Source organism: Lissotriton helveticus, chromosome 1_1 (genome assembly GCF_964261635.1).
Source record: "Lissotriton helveticus chromosome 1_1, aLisHel1.1, whole genome shotgun sequence".
Classification (NCBI taxonomy): Eukaryota; Metazoa; Chordata; class Amphibia; order Caudata; family Salamandridae; genus Lissotriton; species Lissotriton helveticus.
Window position 1 is genome coordinate 536,675,788 of NC_136057.1, and position 24,507 is coordinate 536,700,294.

Genomic DNA, 24,507 nt, shown 5'->3' on the forward strand with positions numbered 1-24,507 from the left:
ATTTGACTTTTGCATGTTACCGTCAACATCTTGAGGGCCATTTATGAATATCAAACAATGCAGTGCAATAACCAGAGTTGACCTCCTTGCGTTGGCTCTCTTTGAGCCTGCTTTACACCACGCACACACCTTTGTACCTTAGTGAAGGCCTGTGAGCATTATGTCTACTGTCTAGCATAGGCTTTGCACTGAAACAAGTAATATCCATCCAATACAAAATCCTATGCTTAGGAACACTTTAAAATGTTTACTGAACTGTATTTATGCTGTACTTTACAGCATATATGCATTCTTGGAAAACCTCAAGAAGGCGTCAGCTTTTGTTTTAAATCCAGGTCTACCTTTGTTAGTAGGTAGGATTTTACATCAAAACCCATGGGTGGTTGCTTGGGGACTTGCTCTGACATCTCATCTGCGAAACACCCTCTCTTGACACAAATGAATGCAAAGTGCAATTGAATATAACACTTGTTTGCAAAGAAGTATGTTGTTATGTTTTATAGTATATAAAATCATATTAAGGATTTGCTACTACAGGCAGGTCATGTTAGCTGTTTACAATGTCAATATACCTAGCCATAATGTTGTGCACTGTTTCACTTTACATGAGATCCTTTATTTAAGCACTGTTTACAAAACTCTTCTCAGGATATAAAAATCATTTAATGTTTGCACATTGTCTTGTACACTTTTTACTCTGAACCTTTGCACACTTGTTTGAAGTTCAGTGTGTTTTTAACAGTCTTTATGCTATTTTATATGAAGAATAAATTGGTTATATTTAAATTCATGTTTCATGCTTGACATTTCATTTTTTAGTATTCACTGTAGCAATGTCTGTGATTTATGATTGGGTATCCTGGTGCTCTATAAGGTAATCATTTACTATGCTTTAAAAGTTAATACAATCTAATATGTAATGAAAAATGTGTTGAACAATGCTTTGTTTTGGCCTTTCTGTCTCCCAAATTTTCTTGGGGGGTACAAGTTCAAACTCCTCCTAGTCGTTGCTCACCGCGCTTGCTCCCTACACACCATGTGGGGGTTGGTCTCACTTTTACTTTGTTCTCTCTGATTCACTACTTGTGTCTATTTTTGGTGCTCTCTGAAAGAATGCCTATGAATACATATGACTGGGTGGGTAACCTGATGTTCTTTAAGGTCATCATCTACTGTTTACTGTGCTTTGAAAGTTGATACAATTTAAATATGTAATGAAAAATATGCTGTAAAATTCACCATTTTGGTCTGTCGTTTTTCAAAATTTTCTTGGGGTGCGAATCCCCCCAAACACCCCTAGTGGCCGTCGGGCTCGCTCGCTCGCTACGCGCTGGACGGGGGCTGGTCTGCTACGCGGACGGGGGCTGGTCTTGCAAAATTTGCCAGGGCTGCTTTCAGTTCCCAGTCCGGCCCTGCCGCTTCAGTTATTCCATGTATGTTCTGTTGATGGTGGGTTGCTAATTACTGTGAGCTGACTCTATAATGGTTGATAGACGTAACATGTGCCAGTTTGGTCTTATGTGAGTAACAGGATATGGGGTATAGGAGTTATTATCAGCTTGTTTGAACTACAATTTGCTGAACAACTGCTGAATTTTATGCTATTGGTATTAATTGGGACAAACAGTTTTTTTTTAACAGAGTTTTATATAGCGCAAACTTGACCCGAAGGTATCAGAGCGCTTTACATAGCACCAGTTGTGTTACATGAGGACACATTCATTTTTGTTAGGCATGGGGAGATTAAGTGATTTGCCCACAATCACAGGATGTTCAGCGTCAATGCCGAGACTAACCCAGTTCCCCAGTTTCGAGGTCGACCGCCCTAGCCGTTCGGCCAACTCCTCTCCCAGTTTTTCAAGTGTTTCTTTACATTACTACATATTATAAATCAGGCTAGACATGTCTCAGCCCTTAATAGCTTACCTTGACCTAGAATGTAGTGTGCGGATTTGGATGTTCCATTTCTTATGAATTTAGACTGTAGATTGTACTTGAAGGAGTGATTATTGCTCTGGGTCCTTTCTTAGGGTTACAGAATGATGCAGTTACAATATTGTAAGAAACAACCAGTTTGTCACCTCTCTTCTAATCTCTATACAGTTCTGGATGCTTCCACTCTTGTCTGGCAGTGTGACCAATAACGTGTCTGCATGGACTGAGAAAGTGGTGCTTCTTATGGCTTTCTAACAGTAAGATGTCATGACAATCTGTGGGGCAAACCTGGAATGCAGTGTCCTGTTTTGTTTTGACTGCTTAGATCTAAATTGTGCTATAGTGATCCTTTTACTTGGGAGACTCTGAGGACGATGCAAAGTGCCTTGAACATTGAAGGTATAGCTACAGATAGGCAATGGAGAGCTTGCAGGACTGGTGTCGGTTATTCTCTGGGGTGGAGGTAGAAAAGTACTCTTGCCATAGCATACAGATTTGTTTTACTTTGTGAATACTGAAACTGAGGTGAGTGGGGGCAAGTTATAGGCTGTTGACAATCAAGCTTAGACATAAAGAGTGCAAGGGTAGATTGCTGCTTCTGTTGGTACCCAACATACAAGTGGATATGTAGCACTATTTTTATGTTGTAGAAGGTGTTCTTTATAATCTTGTTGATATGTGGTATCAAGGGTAGGTAGAATCCATGGTTATTGCAAGGTTTATTACCTCTCTTGGAGTAGTTGGAGGAGTCTTGATGTCCTAGGGCCTTAATGGGGTAGGCTGTGTGTGCATTTGACCACAGTCAATGATCTGTTTTAGTGGTGTTGAGCTTTAAGAGGTTAGTCATCATCAGTGCATTTAAGGCATGGAGGAAGTATCAAATCTTTACTTTTAGAGGTCTTTTGGGCCATCCATTTTTAGAATTTGTTGATTATCATCTTCTTAGTTAACCAGTGAAACTGATCTATCTAATGAGGTCTGGAGAGGGGGATAGGTAGATGTGTCAATATGAAAAGAAATATGCTGGACCCTTGAGGGACGTCACAATCATGGGTGTGAAGAACTGATGTGTATGATGGTAGGTAAACTATGTTTTGAATGTTTCGGAGGATTGAGGCAATTAATTTCAGAGAGTGTATACCTATTTTAAGAAGATGGTGTCTTTTTAGTACGGAGTGGAGGTAGATGGGGTCAAATGCTGCTGCTAGTGCCAAATACAGCGCAAAAACAACAGTTGATGGACAGAATGCAGAACAATGTCATCCATCCATCCCAGTACAGAGATCTGGGCCTAAATCCATAGTTTTTTTGCACTTCACACCACCCCAGTTCAGACATGGCCATATGCAAATCAGCCTTGACCCTGTGCCTCATGGGAACAGTCCAGCCCGAACTGCCAAGCCATGCCTTCCCTGGACCGGAATCAAGCATCCTAGGACCGGTTTCTGGCTATCAGCTGCCTTCAGCAAGGAAAGCTTGACTCCAGTGGCGTGGAGAGCACGGGACTCAGGTCTGAGCATACCCGTCCCACTCGGGGTGACAAATACAAAAACAACAGTTGATGGACAGAATGCAGAACAATATCATACATTCACCCCAGTACAGAGATCTGGGCCTAAATCCATCGTTTTTTTGCTCACCACACCACACCGATTCAGACATGGCCATATGCAAATCAGCCTTGACCCTGTGCCTCATGAGAACAGTCCAGCCCGAACTGCCAAGCCTTGTCTTCCCTGGACTGGAATCAAGCATCCTAGGACCGGTTTCTGGCTATCAGCCGTCTTCAGCCAGGATAGCTTGACTCCAGTGGCGTGGAGAGCAAATGCAAAAACAATAGTTGATGGGCAGAATGCAGAACAATGTCATACATTCAATTGTTCTTTTTGCATTTGTCACCCCGAGTGGGACGGGTATGCTCAGACGTGAGTCCCGTGCTAGAGTCAAGCTATCCTGGAAGATGACGGCTGGTAGCCAGAAACCGGTCCTAGGATGCTTGATTCGGTTCCAGGGAAGATGTGGCTTGGCAGTTCGGGCTGACCTGTTCTCATGAGGCACAGGGTCAAGACTGATTTGCATATGGCCATGTCTGAACTGGGGTGGTGTGGTGAGCAAAATAACGATGGATTAAACCCAGATCTGTGACTGTGGGTGAATGTTTTGCCATTGTGCAACATTCCGTCCATCAACTGTTGTTTTTGCAGGGCCAAATACAGCGGCCACTTCATTATTTTCCATTGTAAGTCTTAGGCCAACCCATAAGAATATGAGTGCCTCTGCCTTGTTTGAATCCAGACTATTAGCCTTGTATCTGGTCAATTCAAATATTTTACCTGAGAATGGGACACTCAATATTGGTCTGTAGTTTGCTGGGTCAGTTGGAGGTTTTCAACTCAGGTAAAAAAAAAACCTAGCTCTAGTGACTAGATGACTAAGCGGCTTCTCACTACCTCCCTTGTGCAGGTTGTACGTAGAATATCTTTAAAATGTTTTGGAGGTGCTGGGTCTGAAGGTGCACCAGATGGTCTTCTTGGGATGATGATTCAGAGGAATTCATTTTCTGAAATGGTAAACAAATTAAAATTGGAAGATTGCTGTTGTCACCGTTTGAGGTGGTTGAATTAAGTGTAGGTGGAGTGTTAGCAGTGTTCTCCTTCAGACAATTTTCAATCTTTTCATTTTTTGAGAGATTTTGACACAGATGTTTTGTGATTTAGGCACTCTGGGTTGTAGAATTCAGTTGGAGCCTTGTGTTTTTTTTTTAAGTGGGCAGTTTGCTTCATTAATGCATGTGAAGTATTGTTGTCTTATTGTGGTTCGGATGGCTGTTTCTGGGCTTTGTTACACTCGTTTAATACGATTTAGCCTTTTTCATCTCTTGATTTGCTCCACTTGCATTGTAGCATGTTGACTTGTGTTTTCATTATTGTAGCTAACCCCGGAATATGATCTTCATTGGCAGTAGATTGTCCAATGCAGTAGAGCTCCAGTTGTAAAAAGTACACATATGGAGGTTGTGTATTTATTGTGGCTCTTTCAAGATGCCAGTTGATAATTACATGGTTTTGTTTTTTCATTGTATTTATATGCATCTGCTGGTTGTTATTGCTGTGTTTGAAGTGGTATCATCAACAGGTATGTTGATGAAGAAGGAATGATGTTGCGGTCAACTCCAGTTTCCTATCGAGTTGTTGGTACCTGTAGCCTGTCCCAGGGAAGCAAATATGAGGTTCAGTTTGTGTCCAGAGGAGTGAGCTGGGCCAGAACCAATTTATTGGATGTCGACGGCCTTAAGGTTGGATGTGATGGCTATGGTGGTAGTTTAATTTTTCTTATCAAACCAGTCTCCTAGAACGTATTGGCTGGGGTGGTCTGAAGAGTCTTGGTCATGGTAGCTAGTAAGACATCATTATAATTAGTATGGTGGTGTGTGGATATATTAAGAGCAAGGAACAATTGAGAGCAGAAGTGGTGCGACATCTTAACAGCAAGGATTCACAGGCATTCATGGTGAAGTTTTCAATATGAGTTATTTTTAGTGCTTTTATATGGACAATTGACAGCCCCCCTCCAATTCTGCCAATGCGATTTTTGTAGATTATTCCTTATTCAGGTGGGATTGGTTCATGTTATGTGGGTGCAGAGCCTTCACTGAGCCATGTTTCTGTAACTAAGGTGAGGTTTGGTGACGTTTCTGAGAGTAGGTCAGTTATGTTGTAGCATATTTTCTTTTCACAGTCCTAGCTTTGAAAAACGGGTATATTAGTTGGTGTGTCTTTTTCCTCTTGAGCCTGTCACTTTGAGAAGTTGTTGCCTAGTATAGGAGAGTGGTGAAGGTACTCGGGGTGGGGTGGGCTAAGGGGCTAGAAGGCTGTGGCTTAAGACTGAAATGAATAGTAAGCTGTTGTATTAGAGACTTTTCAGGTAAGAGAGGTGGGTGTTGGTACTTTTGGTATAAGGTGGTAGTGCTGCACCTGCTGCTTTGCACTGTCAGTTGAATGGGGTGCAAAGGGGATGGCGGGAGAGGAATGATCATGCAACAGAGTGATCATAAGTTAGTCCATCCTCTCAATTTTTATCTTCCACCTGGCAAGTGGAATTGTGTGTTTCAACTGTCTGTGTTAATGTTTTTCTAGGAGTAGATGGTCTTTAGATAATGCACTGTTATTTTGGTGTAGATTGCTGTGGATGAAGTCTGTGGCAGACCTCTTCAGTTATTCCATGTCCCTTCAGATGATGATGGGCTGTGCATTACTGTGAACGGATACTATACTAGTTGATATAAGTAACCTGCAGCAGTGGTATGGATGCTCATGCAAGTTAAAGTCCTTATGAGCTGGTGGCTATAGGGTCTGGGAGTGGCATGTCCTGTGGAGGTGGTGGAGGCTGATCTGGGTGCTGCTAGTGTCAGAATAGTGATATAATGGTCTGGGATGAGGTTTTTTTCCCATTGACTTGGTGGTCTTCACCTACAGCAGCGTTGTTTATAGTTGATGTATGTGTAATATTAGACAAGTGCCCTGTGGTTGGGTATGAAATCCACATGCAGGTAAGTAATAGCTAGCTTTACCCTGTGGCTGTATATGTGAGTAGGTACGTAAGAGTACTAGTTTCTAAGTGGTGGTATCTACTGTCTGCACTGGTGAATGGTTGCTTAACTGGGGGTCTGAACGTCGAGAGGCAGACTTTCTAATCCAAGGATCTTTCCAGGCCCAAACAAGCAGCACCCTTATCCTGTCACCTTTTACCTAGATGCCCAGGTTGGACACCATAAAGATTCTGTTTCAGTAGGAGGGAAACCCTACTGATCAGGTGAGATGAATGGTCCCATTAAAGCCCTAAACCCTAACTTCAATCAAAGCCCTCCACCTCAAGTCAAATCAGAGTCCTAAGCATTATGTGAAACCAAAGCCGCAGGTCGAATCTGAGCCCTAAGCTGTAGGTCCAATCAGAGCCTTAGTATCTGGACCAGTGAGAACACCAACCTTAGTACTCAGGTGATTTGCCAGTAAAAACAAATATGTTGCAGGTCAATTGGCTAACCTAATGATGGCTGCAGTGTGAGGGAAGAAGAAATCCATGTTTAGATGACTGTGGACCTCATTGTCTGCAGCTGTGCCAATTTATGTCACAAACATATGGATCATTGAAAACTCCGCTCAGGTTTGCTTCTTATATACATTCTGTAATATTAATCAAATTCAACAGTGAGCATGATGGGAAGTTAAGTAACCTTGAGAAAAACCCAGAAAGCTACATCTTTAAAATTCCCTAAGTCAGTGATTCTTAACCCGTATAGGGAATACGCTACTGATTAGAAAACTAAATAATATCACAGGTAAAGGAAGTACATATACATACATAAGCAAAATTGTAAACGTTTAAAAATAATCTGTGAGTAATTTGAAATTGGAGACTAAAAATTAATTTGGTATTCTCATCTTGATTTGTGGGCGCAGCACCAAACCAAGGGAATCCATTATGGATGATTTATTGGCCCCATTTGAAGCACTTGTAAACACCAACAAAAAACAGAGCATGCATTTTGAGCCAAAAAGGCTAAATGATATGCTGGAGTCCAGCATATCACTTCGTCTTTTAGAAATAAAATAACATTTTGAAATGCTTCAACCATATGTTTTTGTTTGAGTGTTATTTAAAATATTTCAGAATGTTTATTTGATATACACGTGTTTCTGTATGTGTGACTTGGTTTCAAGTTCAAACCATAAAAGATTGCTTAGGTGGGGGGCTCTGGCTTCCAGTTGTGACCCTGGGGTTCATGGAAGTCAAAAGGTTACAATCTGCCGTGCTAAGTAACTAATAACTAAGTAATTTATGCTTAGGCTATTCTGTTTTAATTTAATCTGTAGTAACTGATAAAACCACACAGAAAGGTAAACGGCACTCATCATTGTAAATGTTTAAACATTAATAAACACCTGCACAACTGAAAACTTAAATACCATAAAAGGAAAGGAAACAGAGAGAAAAAAAAACTCTCAGGCCCATTTTCTAACAATTCAGTAGTTCAACATTAAGACAGGCTTTAAACTTTCAATTCAAGGTGTAGTGACAGCCCCCTCTAAAAAAAAGCGTTCTCTACATGCACTTGGGATAGTGGCTAAAGAAAGACACACGACTTTCTACATACCAACAAAATTCACAGCTGCGATATTGTGTAGGATACCTTCAGCTAATCCAGGCTTTTAGCCCAACTGCACTTTACTGCTAGGAAGTTTGCACTCATAGCTGGAATGTGAACAACAAAATTCTGAGTTCCAGAATACAATGTAATGTCTATTAAAAGGTGGGAACGGACTTAAGTGAGTTATTTGCCTTGGGGACCTTTGGCAGTTATGAATGTCCACACACCAGCCACACCACGTTAGTGTCGTCAGTCAAAGAGTGCAGAAAAGCAATTGAAAACATGCTTAAAGCATCCAGTTTCAGGAGCCTGAGAATGCAGGGCGACACATTCATGTAGTGTAAACTTTTAAAGGTTTCACAAAGTACTGTGCTGCTGGTAGTGTTCAATGTGATAACATTCAGTGAGGAGTACGTGATTGTCCCACAACTGTGTCCAGGAAATTGCTTTTTTTAAACATTTGTATAGCATATCTCCAAGCCAAGACATTGCAAGAAGAAACAAGCATTAGAAATGCAATCGGGCTCGGATTTATTTGAGTTTGAGCTAATGGCATTGTAAATGCCAATGTATTGTTGCTATGTGTTATGGAGTGTGTTCATGTGGTGTGTACTGCCAGTGATCTCCTTGTGAGTGTGAGAATATTGCACCGTTACTGCCTGTGTTGTCCTTCTTGTGAGTGTGAGAAGCTTGCACCTCTGCTGCCTGTGGTCTCCTTGTGAGTGTAAGAAGCTTGCACTGCTGCTGCCTGTGATGTCCTTCTTGTGAGTGTAAGAAGCTTGCACTGCTGCTGCCTGTGATGTCGTTCTTGTGAGTGTGAGAAGCTTGCACAGCTGCTGCCTGTGAGTATGAGAAGATTGCATTGTGCATCTCTGTGCTGTGCCTGTTCTTTATAAGGGACTCTTGCTCTGTTGCTGCTGCTGCTGCCTTGGCACAGTACCTGCTGTGAGTGTGTGAGGGAAGCTTGCACCGCTGCTGCTTGTGATGTCCTTCTTGTGAGTGGGAGAAGCTTGCACCTCAGCTGCCTGTGGTATCCTTGTGAGTGTAAGAAGCTTGCACTGCTGCTGCCTGTGATGTCGTTCTTGTGAGTGTGAGAAGCTTGCACCGCTGCTGCTTGTGATGTCCTTCTTGTGAGTGGGAGAAGCTTGCACCTCAGCTGCCTGTGGTATCCTTGTGAGTGTAACAAGCTTGCACAGCTGCTGCCTGTGATGTCCTTCGTGTGAGAAGCTTGCACCGCTGCTACCTGTGAGTATGAGAAGATTGCATTGTGCATCTCTGTGCTGTGCCTGTTCTTTGTAAGGGACTCTTGCTCTGTTGCTGCCTTGGCACAGTACCTGCTGTGAGTGTGTAAGGGAAGCTTGCACCACTGCTGCTTGTGATGTCGTTCTTGCGAGTGTGAGAAGCTTGCACCTCTGCTGCCTGTCATCTCCTTGTGAGTGTAAGTAGCTTGCACTGCTGCACCGCCACTCTGCACCGCCACTCTGCACCGCCACTCTGCACCGCCACTCTGCACCGCCGCACCGCCACTCTGCACCACCGCACCGCCACTCTGCACCACCGCACCGCCACTCTGCACCGCCACTCTGCACCGCCACTCTGCACCGCCACTCTGCACCGCCACTCTGCACCGCCACTCTGCACCGCCACTCTGCACCGCCACTCTGCACCGCCACTCTGCACCGCCACTCTGCACCGCCACTCTGCACCGCCACTCTGCACCGCCACTCTGCACCGCCACTCTGCACCGCCACTCTGCACCGCCACTCTGCACCGCCACTCTGCACCTCTGCACCGCCACTCTGCACCACTGCACCGCCACTCTGCACCACTGCACCGCCACTCTGCACCGCCACTCTGCACCACTGCACCGCCACTCTGCACTCTGCACCGCCACTCTGCACCACTGCACCGCCACTCTGCACTCTGCACCGCCACTCTGCACTCTGCACCGCCACTCTGCACTCTGCACCGCCACTCTGCACTCTGCACCGCCACTCTGCACTCTGCACCGCCACTCTGCACCGCCACTCTGACCCGCCACTCTGCACCACGGCCGCCACTCTGCACCGCCACTCTGCACCGCCACTCTGCACCGCCACTCTGCACCGCCACTCTGCACCGCCACTCTGCACCGCCACTCTGCACCGCCACTCTGCACCGCCACTCTGCACCGCCACTCTGCACCGCCGCACCGCCACTCTGCACTGCCACTCTGCACCGCCACTCTGCACCGCCACTCTGCACTCTGCACCGCCACTCTGCACCGCCACTCTGCACCGCCACACTGCACCGCCACTCTGCACTGCTAGATATGCGCTGTCATCGCTAGCCTGTAGATATGCATTATTGCTAGCCTGTAGATATGCACTGTCATCGCTAACCTGTAGATATGCTCTGTCATCGCTAGCCTGTAGATATGCATTGGCTTCACAAGCCTGTAGATATGCACTGTCATCGCTAGCCTGTAGATATGCTCTGTCATCGCTAGCCTGTACATATGCACTGTCATCGCTAGCCTGTAGATATACACTGTCATCGCTAGCCTGTAGATATCCATTGGCTTTACTAGCCTGTAGATATGCATTGGCTTCACTACCCTGTCGCACGTGTGACTCCACTCAGCCTTTCATCCTTCTGAGGTTGATAAAATGAGTACCGCCGAGTCGGATAACAGTAAACATCTGTTATCTGTCAACAGCAGCACTCGAGCTCTTGTGGGGTAAAGTGGCGCTCTGTAAATGCATGTTATATAAGAGAGAGAGAGACATTTTCAGCAGAGCAAGAAGGTTTCAAACATCCAGGCAAATAACCTCACATTTCTGGCAATTTTATTCACATTCCAGTCTATTGCCGAGATTGTGGGCTGAATCGCGACCCAGGAGAGGACTCGAAACCACTTCCATATGGCATTTTTTCCACGTATGGCCAAAGAATGGAATGTTATTATTATTATTTTTTTTGGGTGCATGCACATTGTCAAACTTCTCCCAGGCTGCTGATTTAAAGCTCGGTAAGCCCCCACAGAGCTGCTTTTTAATTGCTTCCGAGGGATGCAGGTCAGATCTCCAGTTAGCCGCAGCGCCTTGTGGTTGCAAAAGTCAGACTGTGGCTTTTATTTGCATTTGGAAAACATTTTTTAACTTATTAATGGCATGTAGGTAAATAATTATTTTTAATAAACGGAAGAGAAGCCTACGATACAGGAATACCGTTCACAGAATTATGCGCTCTTTCAGCGCTCCCACAAAGGGTCCTTAGCTCGCTTACAGTGTCACTGCAATGGTGAACGCGCTCGCACCATCTGGATTGCATTACACGGGCACTCTGACAGCTCGTAATTAAGATTAATGACTCTGCCGTGCTCGTTCGCGCACACAATATGCCACATCGGGCACGCGTAAATTACTTACAGCCTATCACTTCAAAGCTACTACATACACAGCACAGCGAAGACGAATCACTAGGCAGATGACAGAATACACTAAGGAATGTGTCTGTTTAGAGCCCTAGAGATCCTTTCTTTCTTCTTTAGCATTAGGAGCTCGAAGCTCCACCCCCTTCGTGGGCGGAGGCCTCGCCCTAAAAAAAGGGGGGCAGATTATGCCTTGTAGCAGAAACCAGTGCTCAGAGTGGCTCTGTAGACCAACACAGGCTCTCTTAGACAGAGTGCTCAAAATACCTCAGATTCAGTCACTTGTTCCAATACACATAGAACATTTCCGTGCCTGTTATCTTGTGAATCTGTAGGTAGGGGATTCTGCGTCCTATTAGACAGCAATTATAGAGACAAAGACAAAAGGTAGATGATGACAACTAAGAACTCTTGAGAAATCTATATTATTAGGTGACGAAAAGGTGCAGAGTATTTCCTCTCGCAACCTTGGGAATCTTTTGTTAAAACTGCTGTCTTCAAGAGCTTTATGAAGGTTGCCAAGTTGTAAAAGATTAAAAGAAATGGTGTGCAAAAGATCGGCCTTAAATGAGGAGATCTCGGTATGAAATATATTTATGTGCAAAAATTCTCTTACACAGCACAGGTGCTCATGCCAGACTCTACAGAGTAGGAAATTCTCAACTTCACACAATCCTAGTTGTGATGGGACTAACTTTGTAATAAGGGCTGATTGCAAGGCACAATAATCTGTTCATGGACATTTCTCTTAAGAGGCGAAACAGAAGTAAATGGAAGATACTTTATGAGCAGACACATACAGGTTGGCAAACAAATGAGGGGAGCAAAATTGACCTCCCTTACAGCAGTGGTTCAACCACATCTACGGAACAAAATAAATAGCTACTTCATGGATTTGTTGATATAACAGAAGTACAGGTTAACGCTCACAGATGAGTTTGCCTGCTAAAATGCATTTTTGGCATGATTAATGAACCCAGTGTGATGGAGTTGGACCACCTGTTTATTCCATAAAACGTTTTGGGGCAGATTTTGAAGTCGGACGGACCTGAGTCCGTCCCACATCGGTCTGGGACTGGAACTGGAACCTGGACCGACCGGTCGGTGGTCCCAAACCAGCAAGTAGGATGCGACTGAACACTGTTCGGTCGCACTCCTATTCTTTTCAATGGGAGCAGGAATTCCGACTGGAATGCATGCTCTCACTGTAAAGAGCTGAGGTGCAGTTTATCCCTGCACCCCGTGTCAGACACAGCAAAGTGCCTGCCTGGTGCAGGGATCAGGGGTCCCCCAAAGTCGACTTCCCACAGCCTTTCTGTGCCAGGAACGCTTGTCCAGAAAGGCTGTCGGTATCCAACATTGCAATCCCTCAGGCGGAAAGAGCCCCGGAGGCTTTCCGAATGGCATACGTGCTTTCCAAGCCCGTCCTAACCTATTTGAAAATCCAGTTTGGCTTCATTTCCGACCAACTCCATCAAAATGGGTCGGTCGGAAATGAATTCAAACAGGAGATTAGGATGCCGTAGGAACCGCTCTGACTGAGGGTCGGAGCCGTTTCCTACAGCATCGTAATCGGTCTGGCCCATTTGTTTGAAATATGCTAATTTTCTTTCGTACTATAATATGAAGTACTGACTTGCAATAGATTACTATTCTTGTTTCAGTTAAACTGCAGCCCAATAACCAACCTCATACAAACCATCCGTGGCCCTGCTGCAACAGGAACATTCCAGCTCAATGTGTCTTATTTTATTATGGAAAACGGACTGTGAAAGTAGCTGTTGCTTTCATCTATACAGATGAACTATTTTAAAGAGTGTTTCGTACACATCTTTTCTTTTGAATTCAAGTTAAGATAAAAACTATTTGCAACATTTTTTGTCGGTGCAACTGCCATAAGCCAATTTAATGTATAAAAAATGGTCAAATTTCCACAGCAAACACAGCTTTGGTGCAAGATTTGATTGCTTGAAGCCCACATCTGTTCCCAAAGTTGCTAATAGAATCCCTACAGAATCTTTCGGGGTCATGTAGAACCCAGCAGTCAGAATGCCTATGCCATTGTGTGGCAGAGGCCAAACCTCTACGCACCCTGTGACAGACTGCCCACTCTACCTAGAGTAAACCCCTACAGTAGATCATAATGAAAGCGCTCCTTCCATGAAAAGGCAGTCAGCTAGGGGTTTACATTTTTCTTAGAAGTAAAAAAACACCCCTGCTTGAGGGTCTAGCTAAATTTCTCTGCCTGGGCCATGTATGGAAAACTTGGTCAGGGAAAATCTTTCCTGGAACCACCTCTCTGTACAGGGCGAGCCTCACCTTTTTGTAATAGCAAAACTGTATCACAGTTCACACAAGGGTATTCACTGGCCTAGTTCCCATGTGTCATTTCAGTAATTTGGAGTTTGAAATTCAAAGGCCTAAGCCATGCAACGTGTTCCCTCTATGCACCTAGTAGCATTGGAAAATTAGAAACATCTATTTTGTGAGGTGAAGGAGGTCAAGAAACTTTTTTGTTAAAGAAGCCTAGTACTATCGAGAAATACACCAAGTCTGATGATTTTGTGTTTTTATCAATTTTCATTACCTTCTTCCCCAATTCTGCTAACTTGCCCATTTCATAATCATATGGGGGCAGGGACATGAGGGAATAGATAAGGGCAGCTAAAGCACAGAGAGATAGATAGCACAGCCATTTTTTATCGATGGTCAGTATAAGATTCAAATCATCTTTTCATTTTTAGCTTCTTTTCTTCACCTATGTTAATCCAAGACCAACCAAAGAACTAGACAGCCTATGACATAATGAACAGAAATATAGGACTAATAAATTACCTTGTTTAAAGACTCAGTGTAGCCTCTGATTTCTTAGCCAATCGCCAAGCTTGATGCTGGTAAAAAGATTTCAATAAGGATCCATTTCCAAAAATGGGAAGGCTTCTGAGGGAACTAAAGAATCACTACTGAAGACTGCCCAAAAGGAGTTGTTTAAATGCTAAGTCAGGGATACTGTAGAACAAGGTTCATAACGGAAAATATGAAGTTTGACATAGCTGGACGCTTAGCTGCAGCCAGTATTTAACATCCTTGCAAATTCATTTACAAATGTATCTGAGGGCAACAGTGATGAGTAAAACTTAAGAATACGAATGTTAACATAGATCTCAAAGTTTAACAATAATGGGGATGATAAAATACTTGAAGAATGGAAGCCAACTTACTCTGAATTAAAACCCTTTGAATCTAACCAAAGTTTTACATCATCCGGAGAAGAGTCATACGTGATATTCAGAACTGGCATGTTTTGTTGTGGCACTTGGAACTTTCTTTGGGCAGCACTTCGACCAATGGTAAGTCTATGAGCAAGTTCATCCTGGACTTCCTCCATTTGAGATTTCCGGCCTGCAAAAAGAGTGAAAGTAAATACAAATTTCCTTTTAGCTCATTTAATTAAGATGAAATTATCATTCATAAATGTGAAGATAAAAACCATGTGTAGATTCTGTATAAGAAGTAGAACCCTAACCATCACAATTATTTAATAAGGGTCGCTCCTTGATTGATAAATACTGAAAGCATACTTAATGTTTTAGCTTTTCTTGAAGATGCAATACCTTTATGCCCATCTTTTATGATAATCAGATTATCCTGTATTCAAAGTTCCTTACCCATACAAGTAATACAACACTTCCTTCTGGTAGTCTGAACAGAAAAGGATAAAGGAAAATTATAGGATCCACATGCAAAATGTACCAAGAGACCCTTGCGATCATGGTATCTCACTGACATATGTTACATCATTTTCAAATGTAGGCTGCCTTTAAAAGTGTTGATTATGCTTTTATACACCATACCCAATAGAAAAACTACCAATCCACTGAAAAGTAGTATGTAGGACAGCTGATTTGTATAGCACAAACCAAACTACAATGTAACAACAATGATCTGTACAGATGACTGGGAATACCATGCTTTTGGGAGGAGTGGGGGTCGTGGAGTTCAGGAGAGAAAGGCCAGTTATGGAGATGGACCAATGTGATCCATGCAGGATAGCTAAGCCACCAGCCAGGAGATAGGATAAAGGTGGAAGAGTGCCGGGTCTCACACTAGTGGCATGGGCAACAAAAGCTTGTGAAATGAGTTGGAGGAGGAGTGCTGAAGTTGAAACAGATTGATTTTCATACCAAGGGTCTGATTGTGAGAGAATGCAATACAACAGATACTTTTCTTAAGTGAAGGAGGTATTGTAACGTAAAGTTCGACAACACTGGCATGTGGCAAAAGTCGGCCTTGGGTCTGTTTTTTTCCATTTTCTGGTATCCAGTACAGGAATGGTGCAGCTACTTATCTTGTGAAGCCCTCTAGAATTTCATCTCAGTTGCTGAGCAAGAAGAAGAGCCACCTGTGAGGGGGTAAGCTAGTGGAGTTATAAAAGTCGGAGTAATTTGTCATAATGAAGTGTGCTACTGCATGAAGAGCACTCTTTCAGGGTGTCAGAGTGGTTACTGGTGTTGTACTTCGAACAGCACTCATGCCATTTAAATGAAACATGACAAACACCTGGGATTTTCTGAAGTTCTATTTTAGCAGAAAAGGCTTCTCTCTGTGTAACAGGGATAATGGATGTCACACAATGTTGGGCATAATGTGTGCAATATTAAGTCAAGGATGGTACCAAGAACAAAGCACACAGATTTGGCGCTGCTGTATGAATTAGCCTACATTGTTCCGCAGGTCTCTTACTGGCACATGTACCAACGCTTTTTGCGATTGCAAACTGTGCGAATCGCAAAAATCAGACGTTTGCGATCGCAAAATAAGCTTTTGGGATGCATGAAGGTTGAAGGCCCTCGCAATTTGAGAATTCGCAAATATTTGCGAATTCTCAAATTGCGATGGCATTTAAGGAATCGCATTTTGCGATTCCTTAAATGCAATGCATGAAAGTTTAAAAAAATAGCGATTTCGCAATTAGGGGGTGCAAATTACCATGAGGTTGAACCTCATGGTAATTTGCAAAAACTTTGAAAAATGCACTTTTGTGCATTTTTCAAAGTTTCATGTTGTGCACACACATGCCCCAAGGGCATGTGTGTGCACAACATATGTGCACAGATTCATTTAAGGGGTGCAACAGGGTGTCCTTTGGACACCCCTGCACCCTTGAAATCGCAATCTCAATTTGCGATTCGCTAATTGCTAATCGCAAATTGAGAATGTCTTCCCATTCATTCCCATTCATTCCTATTGCGATTTCTTGAAAATTGCAATAAGAAATCGCAAAAGCCAACAAAATGATGCATGTGCCTGTTAGCAGTTTAGAGAGAGTGGCCAACGACCACTAGTTGTTATATAACAGCGCAACGAATGGCGGGGTTAGACTGTGTCCAAAGCCTCCCTAAACAGGACCGTTTTGAGCTGTTTCCTGAAGGGGAGGAGTGCAGGTTCCTTGCGAAGGTGATCAGGCAGTTTTCTTCCATAGTTGTTAGAGTAGGACAGAGAAAGCTTTGCCCCCTTTAGATGCGGTATTGTACCGTGGAAGGGCCAAACGGCAGGCCTTGGATGACCGCAGTATACAACCCTAAACATAGTTCTCAAGGCGTTCTTTAATATAGACTGGGGCTTGGCCATAAATTGCTTTATGGGCAATGCAGAGACCCTTAAATGTTGCTCTCTGCTTAATGGGGAGCCAGTGCAGCTTGCACAGCAAAGGGGTGGCGTGAGTTCTTCTAGGGAGCCTAAAAATCAGCCTGGCTGCATCGTTCAATACCACCTGCAATTTATTGATAAGTATCTGGGGGAGGCTGATGTATAAGGCATTACCGTAATCTAGTACTGGAGACAATTGTGGCTGACACAATCATCTGCAGTGAGGCGGTTGAAAGGAGGGGGACAAGTTTCCGCAACTTTCTCATGAGACCTATACAAGTTCCGACCTGTGTGGTGAAGTGGTTGGCCATGGAAAGCTCGGAGTCGAACTTTATGCCCAGACTTTTCATGACGGGTACTGGTGTGGGGGTGGAAGCCAGCTCTTGGGGCCAGAAAAGGTCACTCCAGGGATTATTTTTCATAGGGATGACAAGGACTTCTGTTTTGTCAGGGTTAATTTTCAGTGAATTGGCTGTCATCCAATTCACTGTGAATCTGAGGATGTTTTGCGCCAGATCATAGGCGGAGTTGTCAATCCGGAGGATGAGTTGAATATTGTCGGCGTAGTTGAAAATTCGGCAGTCCATGTGGGCTAGAGCAGCCACCAGATGTTGTAGGTCACTTCATGTCTATCAGCTCTTCCCGGGTCAGGTGATATTTGGTGGAGTGGGCAATGAGGACAAACCATGTCTTGGCTAGGTCCAGCGTTAAATAAGTCTTGGGCATCTAGGTTTGAATAACTTCAAGAATGTTCATCAGCCAGGTGATACTGTCGCTTTAATCAATCAGGTATTTATAGAGCGCACTACTCACCCATAAGAGTCTCAATGCCCTGCAGGGGGGAGCTCCAAGGTCATCAGAAGAGCCAGGTCGAGGTCCTTTCTAAAAGACTTGCAGTGTAGGGCTTCATCTGATGCTGAGGGGGAGTTTGTTCCAGGTCTTGGCCGCGATGTAGGAGAAGGATCTCCCACCCGTTCTGGCTCTGTGGATGCGGTGGATTTTGGCAAGGGCTAGGTCAGCAAAGCTGAGGTTTCTCTTGGGGGCGTGGAAGGAGATTCTTTTATTGAGGTATTGCGGTCAAGTGTTGTGGAGGGCTTTGTAGGCGCGTGCGAGCAGCTGAAGGTAACTATTTTCGACGGGGAGCCAGTGGAGATCTCAGAGGTGCTGAGTGATGTGGTTGTGTCGAGGGATGCAGAGGACGAGTCTGGCTGCGGCGTTCTGGACAGTCTAATGCGAAGGAGTGATTTGTTGATTGCGTCATAGAGAGTGTTTACGTAGTCCAGCCTGCTGGTGATGAGTGTGTGGATGACGGTCTTCCTAGAGTCGGGGGATCAATTTGAAGGTCTTGTGGAGGGTTTTGAAGCATGTGGAGAACACAGCATTAATTAGTCTTTTCATGGTGAGTGAGGAGTCGAGTATGATTCAGAGGTTGTGGGCGTGGTCCGTGGGAGTGGGAGTGGGAGTGGGAGTGTTTCCGACGGTAGGGGGGCAACAGGTGTCGTCCCACGTGGTGGGGGTGGATCCGAAGATCAGGACTTCCATTTTCTCCGAGTTGAGCTTCAGGCAGCTGCTGCTCATCCAGGATGTGATGTCCTTCATTTCTTCCTGGAAACTGTGCCTGGTGATGTCGGGTTCCTTGGTGACCATTGGACCATGGATACAGTTATTTTGGATTGAAAGGCTTCCTCTCTTTTCAACTTTTTTCTTTCTTATTCATTTTATGTTTTCCTAAATGTTATGTTCTTCTGAACCTACTGTTAGGTGTATCGGTTAACTGTCCCTGGTTCAGGGTTGTTGGAGAAGCCCTTGTGGTTGTTAATGATGGGTTCCTTGGTGAGGGAGAGGATAAGATGGGTTGTCATTGGTGTAGGATACTATGCTGAGTCCTTGTTGCAAGGGGGGACCATGTAGATGTTGAAGAGCAAGGGCCTGAGGGAGGGTTCTTGCGCTACTCCGCATCTGATCTTTGTGGTTTCGGAGAGGAAGGGCAGGAGTCTTATTGTTTGTGCTCTGTCAGAGAGGAAAGCGAGAATCCAGTCTAAGGGAGTTCCCTGTATGCAGGCGTCGTGGAGTCTTGCGGCTTGTGTGCGATGGCAGACAGTGTCAAAGGCTGCTGAGAGGTCTAGTAGAACGAGGGCTGTGGTGTGGCCTTGATCGAGGAGGGTGCAGATATCGTCATTGGCGGCCAAGAGGGCGGTCTTCTTGCTATGGATCCTGCGGAATCCAATTGAGATGAGTTGAGGATGTTTCTATGACATGCGTTATCTGAGTGCTGATGATTTTCTCTATGACTTTGGCGGCGAAGGTGAGGAGACAGATGGGCCTGTAGTTCTTGGTCTGTTGGGTATGCGGAGGGCTTTTTGAGGAGGGGTTTGACTTCGATGTGTTTCCAGTCATCGGGGAAGGTGCCTGTTTCGAGGGCACAGTTGATTGTCTGTCGTAGTTCTGGTGCGATGGCGGCCTTGTGAAAGATGTGCGGCAGGCAGGGGTTAGTGGGTGCTGCGGAGTGGATGCTCTTCATAGTCTTTGCGGTGTCTTCTGTGATAACAGGGGTCCATGTGAGGAGGGTCAGCTGGGTGGCGTTGCTGGTGGATGGTGTTGGGTCAGTGCATTGGTCGTCAAAGTCGTCATAGAGTGTTCTGATCTTGTGGTGGAAGAAGGAGCGGAGTTTGTTGCAGAGGTCCTGGGAGGGAGGGACATCGGTGGTTTTGCTGAGGGGTCTGGTGAATTCTTGTATGATGGTGAAGAGTTCCTTTGAGTTGGAGAGGATTCTGTCCTGAATTAAGTTTCTCTTCGTTGATCTGATGAGTTGGTGGTGTGCCTTGGTGGGGGCCCTGTGGGCAGAGTGTGGTTCAAGAGTTTTGCTGTTTCTCCATGGTTTCTCCAGTCATCGGCACGATCTCTTGGATTCCCGGAGGTCGGTGGTGAACCAGGTGCCTTTCATGTTGTGTAGTCTATCAGAGTTCTGGAGGGGGGCAAGAGTGTTGGCGCAGTTGGCAGAGGTGAAGTGCTCTTCAGAGATCTTGCTCCAATTTCTGCGTGGGAGGCGTGGTGTAGGCTTGTGTGTGGTGGGTTTAAGGAGAAGTGGACACAGTGGTGGTCCGACCAGAGACGTTCCGTGGTGGGACTGAAGCAAATGTTGTTTTCTCGAGAGAAGATGGGGCGAGAGTGTCCCGCCCTATGGGCGGGAGTGGAGAAGAGTTGCTTCAGTCCAATGTTGGCGAGGTTCTCTAGGAGGGCGGTGGAGTTGGGTGGCAAAGGTTGTCTAGGCAGAAATTCAGATCTCCAAGAAATACATAGTCTTTGGAGTCGAGGTCGTGGGGCGCGATGTAGTCTGCGATGGTTTTGGTGAAAGGGGAGCGGTGTCCGGGTGGTCTGTAGGCAAGTGTTCCACAGAATGTCATTCTGGGCTGTATCTAGAAGTGGATGTATTCCATGGGGGGTGAGAGGTCGTTCAAGATGGAGGTACTCAGTCGGAGAGAGCTTATGTGGACGATGGAGAGGCCTCCTCCAGGGAGGTTGGGGGGATCTTTACTCATGATCTTTTATCCATTGGGGATAGCGGTTGCGATGTCGGGAGCTGAGCTGGCTTAGTATCCAGGTCTCTGTGAGGAAGGTGACTTTGGGTGAGAGGGTGTTGAGGAGGTCCCAAACTTCTACTGAGATTCTGTGCAGGGAGTGTATGTTGAGGAGGATGCAGCTCTGGGGTTTGGGCACACTGGCGTCCGGTGGGTTGGCGGTAGCTGTCTGGTTTCGGAGGTGGGTGAAGGTGTGGCAGCAGTGTCCACAGGAGAACAGGCCTTGGGAATTGCGACGATTACAGACGTCGCTTGATGAAAGTCTTCAATAAAACTGGATATCATCAGTCTACTGGTGAATTCTGATGTCTTTGTATGGATGCTGGAGTGGAAGATGGAGGCTTGTAAGCTACATGTCACTGGCATATATTGGGACTTGGGAACCCCAACTGGACTGGGAGGGCTCTATTTTTCATTTATGGCAAACTAGTGCTGGATACTACCATGGAAGCTGGCTCATGATGAAGGCATTTCAAGTATGATTTGATGTTTTGTGGTTCTGAAGGTAGCGGAGAAGTCAAGCAAGATCATAAAGCAAGGGTCTTTATCACCTTTGAATATAAGAGTACTTTTGAGGGCGGAGCTTGCCTGGTGCCAAAATGGCCGTGCTGCGATAGAGCTCCGCCGGCCGCCGTCACTATCCAGCGTGAATTTGCTGGTCCAGATGCAGTAAGCCTTCCTGAGTGTGCGGGGCAGGTGTAGCCCATGTGACGCTGACTCCGGCGATGCTACTCTGCAGCCCGTAGTGGTGGGGGAACCAAAGTTTTGAGAGTCAGCGCTGCTGAGTGCGAAGGCAGTGTACGTCGCCGGCGATGGCCTGGAAGTCCACCAGAGACACTCCATTTCCGACAGCGTGCACCGCCACAAGCCTACAATCAGAAGCGGTGAGGTGTGCTGGGGGCTACTGCTTGGGCAGGGATCGGATTTCTGGCTGCTCCCCCTGCCTGAGTGTACATACCCAATTTTCTGTCCTGCTCGCTACATGTCGCCCAGCCCCTCGCACCCTCCCAGTCCTGACTCCTCTGGACTGTGCCCCCTGTGCTGGCTCGGCCGGGCTGGTCTGCCGTAATGAACATTCAGAATCAAAACTGGGCCCCCGCAGTATAATAACTTCCCTGCAAGCTGCACATCACCTGTTGCTCCGGGCGCTGCCTGTGGAGCCTTTATTGCTCTGAGTTGCAGTCGCCATTAGGAATTGTGCTTCCCAAGTTACTCAACCTTCTCTGCCTCCACGGCCTGACGCAGCACTATTAAGAGACACTAGATTGGAGAACAACTCACAATTTGGCGCTTTATGCATGCACAGTGCTGCCAGCTTCATGGGCTCCTTTTCATCTGATACCGAGGCCACCCTTGTGCGATTTAAGTGCCGCAAAACCGGACCAAGTGATCCGTATTTTGGGTACTCGGCTGCTGTAAAGACCATGGGCAAGCCAGATTATTATCAACCAGAGATCAACTTTGAACAGCGCAAAACTAGATGCCCTGAAGACACAGCGGAGTCTACGATGTCGGACTTTGATCGCCCAGCTGATGACACTATTGGGGATATCAAATCTATTATAGCTTTGATGCAGAAAGGATTGACTGCGCTCAACGCGAACCTAGGTACGTTGGCCTACAGAATGGACAGATTGACCGAGCACGTGGACAAGCATGAAGAATGCCTGGACATGGTTGAACTGCACATCACTGAGCCCGAGGAGGCCCAATCAGATTCCCAGGCAGCACAGAAAAATGTGGAGAAAGCCCTTGCTGCCCTTCAGGACAGAGCTGGGGACTTGGAAGCTAGGTAATGATGGAGCAACCTCCGCATTACAGGCCTGCAGGAAACATGGACAAATTTGTCGAGAAAATACTCACAACACTGCTGGGTGCTGAAGTTTTTTCATCCATGTTTGTTGTGGAGTGGGCGCACCGCTCGCTGGGCCCAAGACCAGCTCCTGGCGCTCCTCCACGCCCTATAATAGAGAAATTCTTGAACTACAGGTACAGGGACGCTGCACTTTGGAGGGCAAGAGAACTTGGCACGTTGCATTATGAAGGATCCACATTATCACTGTACTCTGACTTCACATTCAAAGTTCAGGAGGCCAGGAGGCAATTTGCACCCATAAAACGCAAATTGCGTGGTCAGAATATCGAGGACGCAATGCTTTATCAGGCACGTCTCAGAGTACGCTTTGATGGAAAACAACCGATCTTCACGGACCCTCGGTCGCTCCAGAAAGCACTAAAGTATTGGGGCAAATCTTGTGCGACTAAACAAGTACGGCGCACACGCAGGTGCAGAGAACGGAGGCTTGGACGATAATGACTGATGAGTGGGAGATAGCATACAGTCCCCCGAGTTGAATATACCAGACTGCCGTAGCTCTATATCTGTCAGTTATATCTTTCAAATCTGTTTCATGGTCGATATTTGGAGGTTGCATGCAAACAACACAGAACTTATTCATGTTGGAGGGTTGAAATCTCATTGGCTCCCCGGGCTCTGCTCACTGCTACGACCACTATTCTATTTTATGCAACTGGTGCATAGTTATTTATGGACAGGCGGCCTGGCGTGGTGCTGGACATATGTGGAATTGCCGGGTAACATCTGCCCCAAGGCGTAATACGCAACCTTTCTTTATGTTCACCAGGAGTACTGGTGGGGTATTTGAGTCTTTGAGTATGATGCTTATTATTTTTTTTCTACAGGGAGGGATTGTTGCTCGACTTTGCATAGTTGGGGTATGCAAGGCATGGGTGGGGGGAGGGAAGGGGATTGTTTTGTTATGTTTTTGGTCATTGGCATGGAATATGGGCACTCAAGTACACAGGATGCAGAGAGGCACCACAGCGCCTTTTATAGCTTTCTTATTCTTTTCTTTTATGGATCCGAACTATGACGATCCGGGGTTCTATCGTTCCTCACTTGCCTTTTTTAAAGATCGCGGTTCCCTTCCGAAATTTTGGGGGGTGATTTTTACTGTATAATGGATACAACACTAGATCGCTCGAGGGGCCCTATTCACCCCCTTTCAGCCTTGGCGAGGGCGGTGATGGATATCGCTTTGCAACTTCAATTGACAGATGTCAGGCGGTCGCGTTCGGGAGAAGGTGGGGGGTTTACACATTACTCTGCGCATCACAATAGTCATACCCGCATGGATTACTGGTTCATTTCGCAATCCTTACTGCCCATGGTACAGACCTGTCCTGTCCTGCCCCGCTCGTATTCGGACCACTCCCCGGTCACAATTGCGGTTGTTGTGCAAACTAGATTCCCCTCCCCTGTTTTTGTGGCGCTTGCCCCCTATTCGCTGTTGGATTCCGTTTTTCATTCAGAGCTCAGTGGTGTGATCTCGAAATACTTCGAGATCAATGTGGGTTCGGTCGACTCATTTATCATAGTATGGGAGGCGTTCAAGGTCTTCATCAGAGGCATAGCCATTAGTAAACATGCAGGTCTTCTTCGGGCTATTCGGGGTCGGCTTGCTCTACTGGATTCTCGTTTGCTGGATCTGGAAGCCCACCTCTTAATCACTAATGACCCTGAGTTTCGGGAGCACCTTAAGACCACATTGACTGACTTCCATGCAGACAGCGAGGTCAAACATATGGGCAGGTATGATTTCGTTAGGGCCTACGGAGAGTCTGATCTCCCTGGTTCAGTGCTGGCGGCTGTGGTCCGGCGCCGACATGCTGCTGGAGATATTGTTGAATTAGAGGGAGAGGATGGATCTCTCCTGACCGATCGCACAGACATTAATGCTCAGTTCCGCTCTTACTACCAGAAA

At 45.7% G+C, this 24,507-nt stretch overlaps 1 protein-coding gene across 7 annotated transcripts in view; it reads right to left on the bottom strand.

Annotated features, from left to right (window-relative positions):
• EPS8 (EGFR pathway substrate 8, signaling adaptor) overlaps window positions 1–24,507 on the bottom strand; it is a 1,030,589-nt gene that overhangs the window by 69,018 nt on the left and 937,064 nt on the right. For all 7 annotated transcript variants that reach the window (XM_078674027.1, XM_078674024.1, XM_078674021.1 and 4 more), the window contains one exon: window positions 14,717–14,897. In XM_078674027.1, coding sequence (XP_078530153.1) covers window positions 14,717–14,897 — 181 coding nt within the window. The remainder of the gene's footprint in view (window positions 1–14,716; window positions 14,898–24,507) is intronic.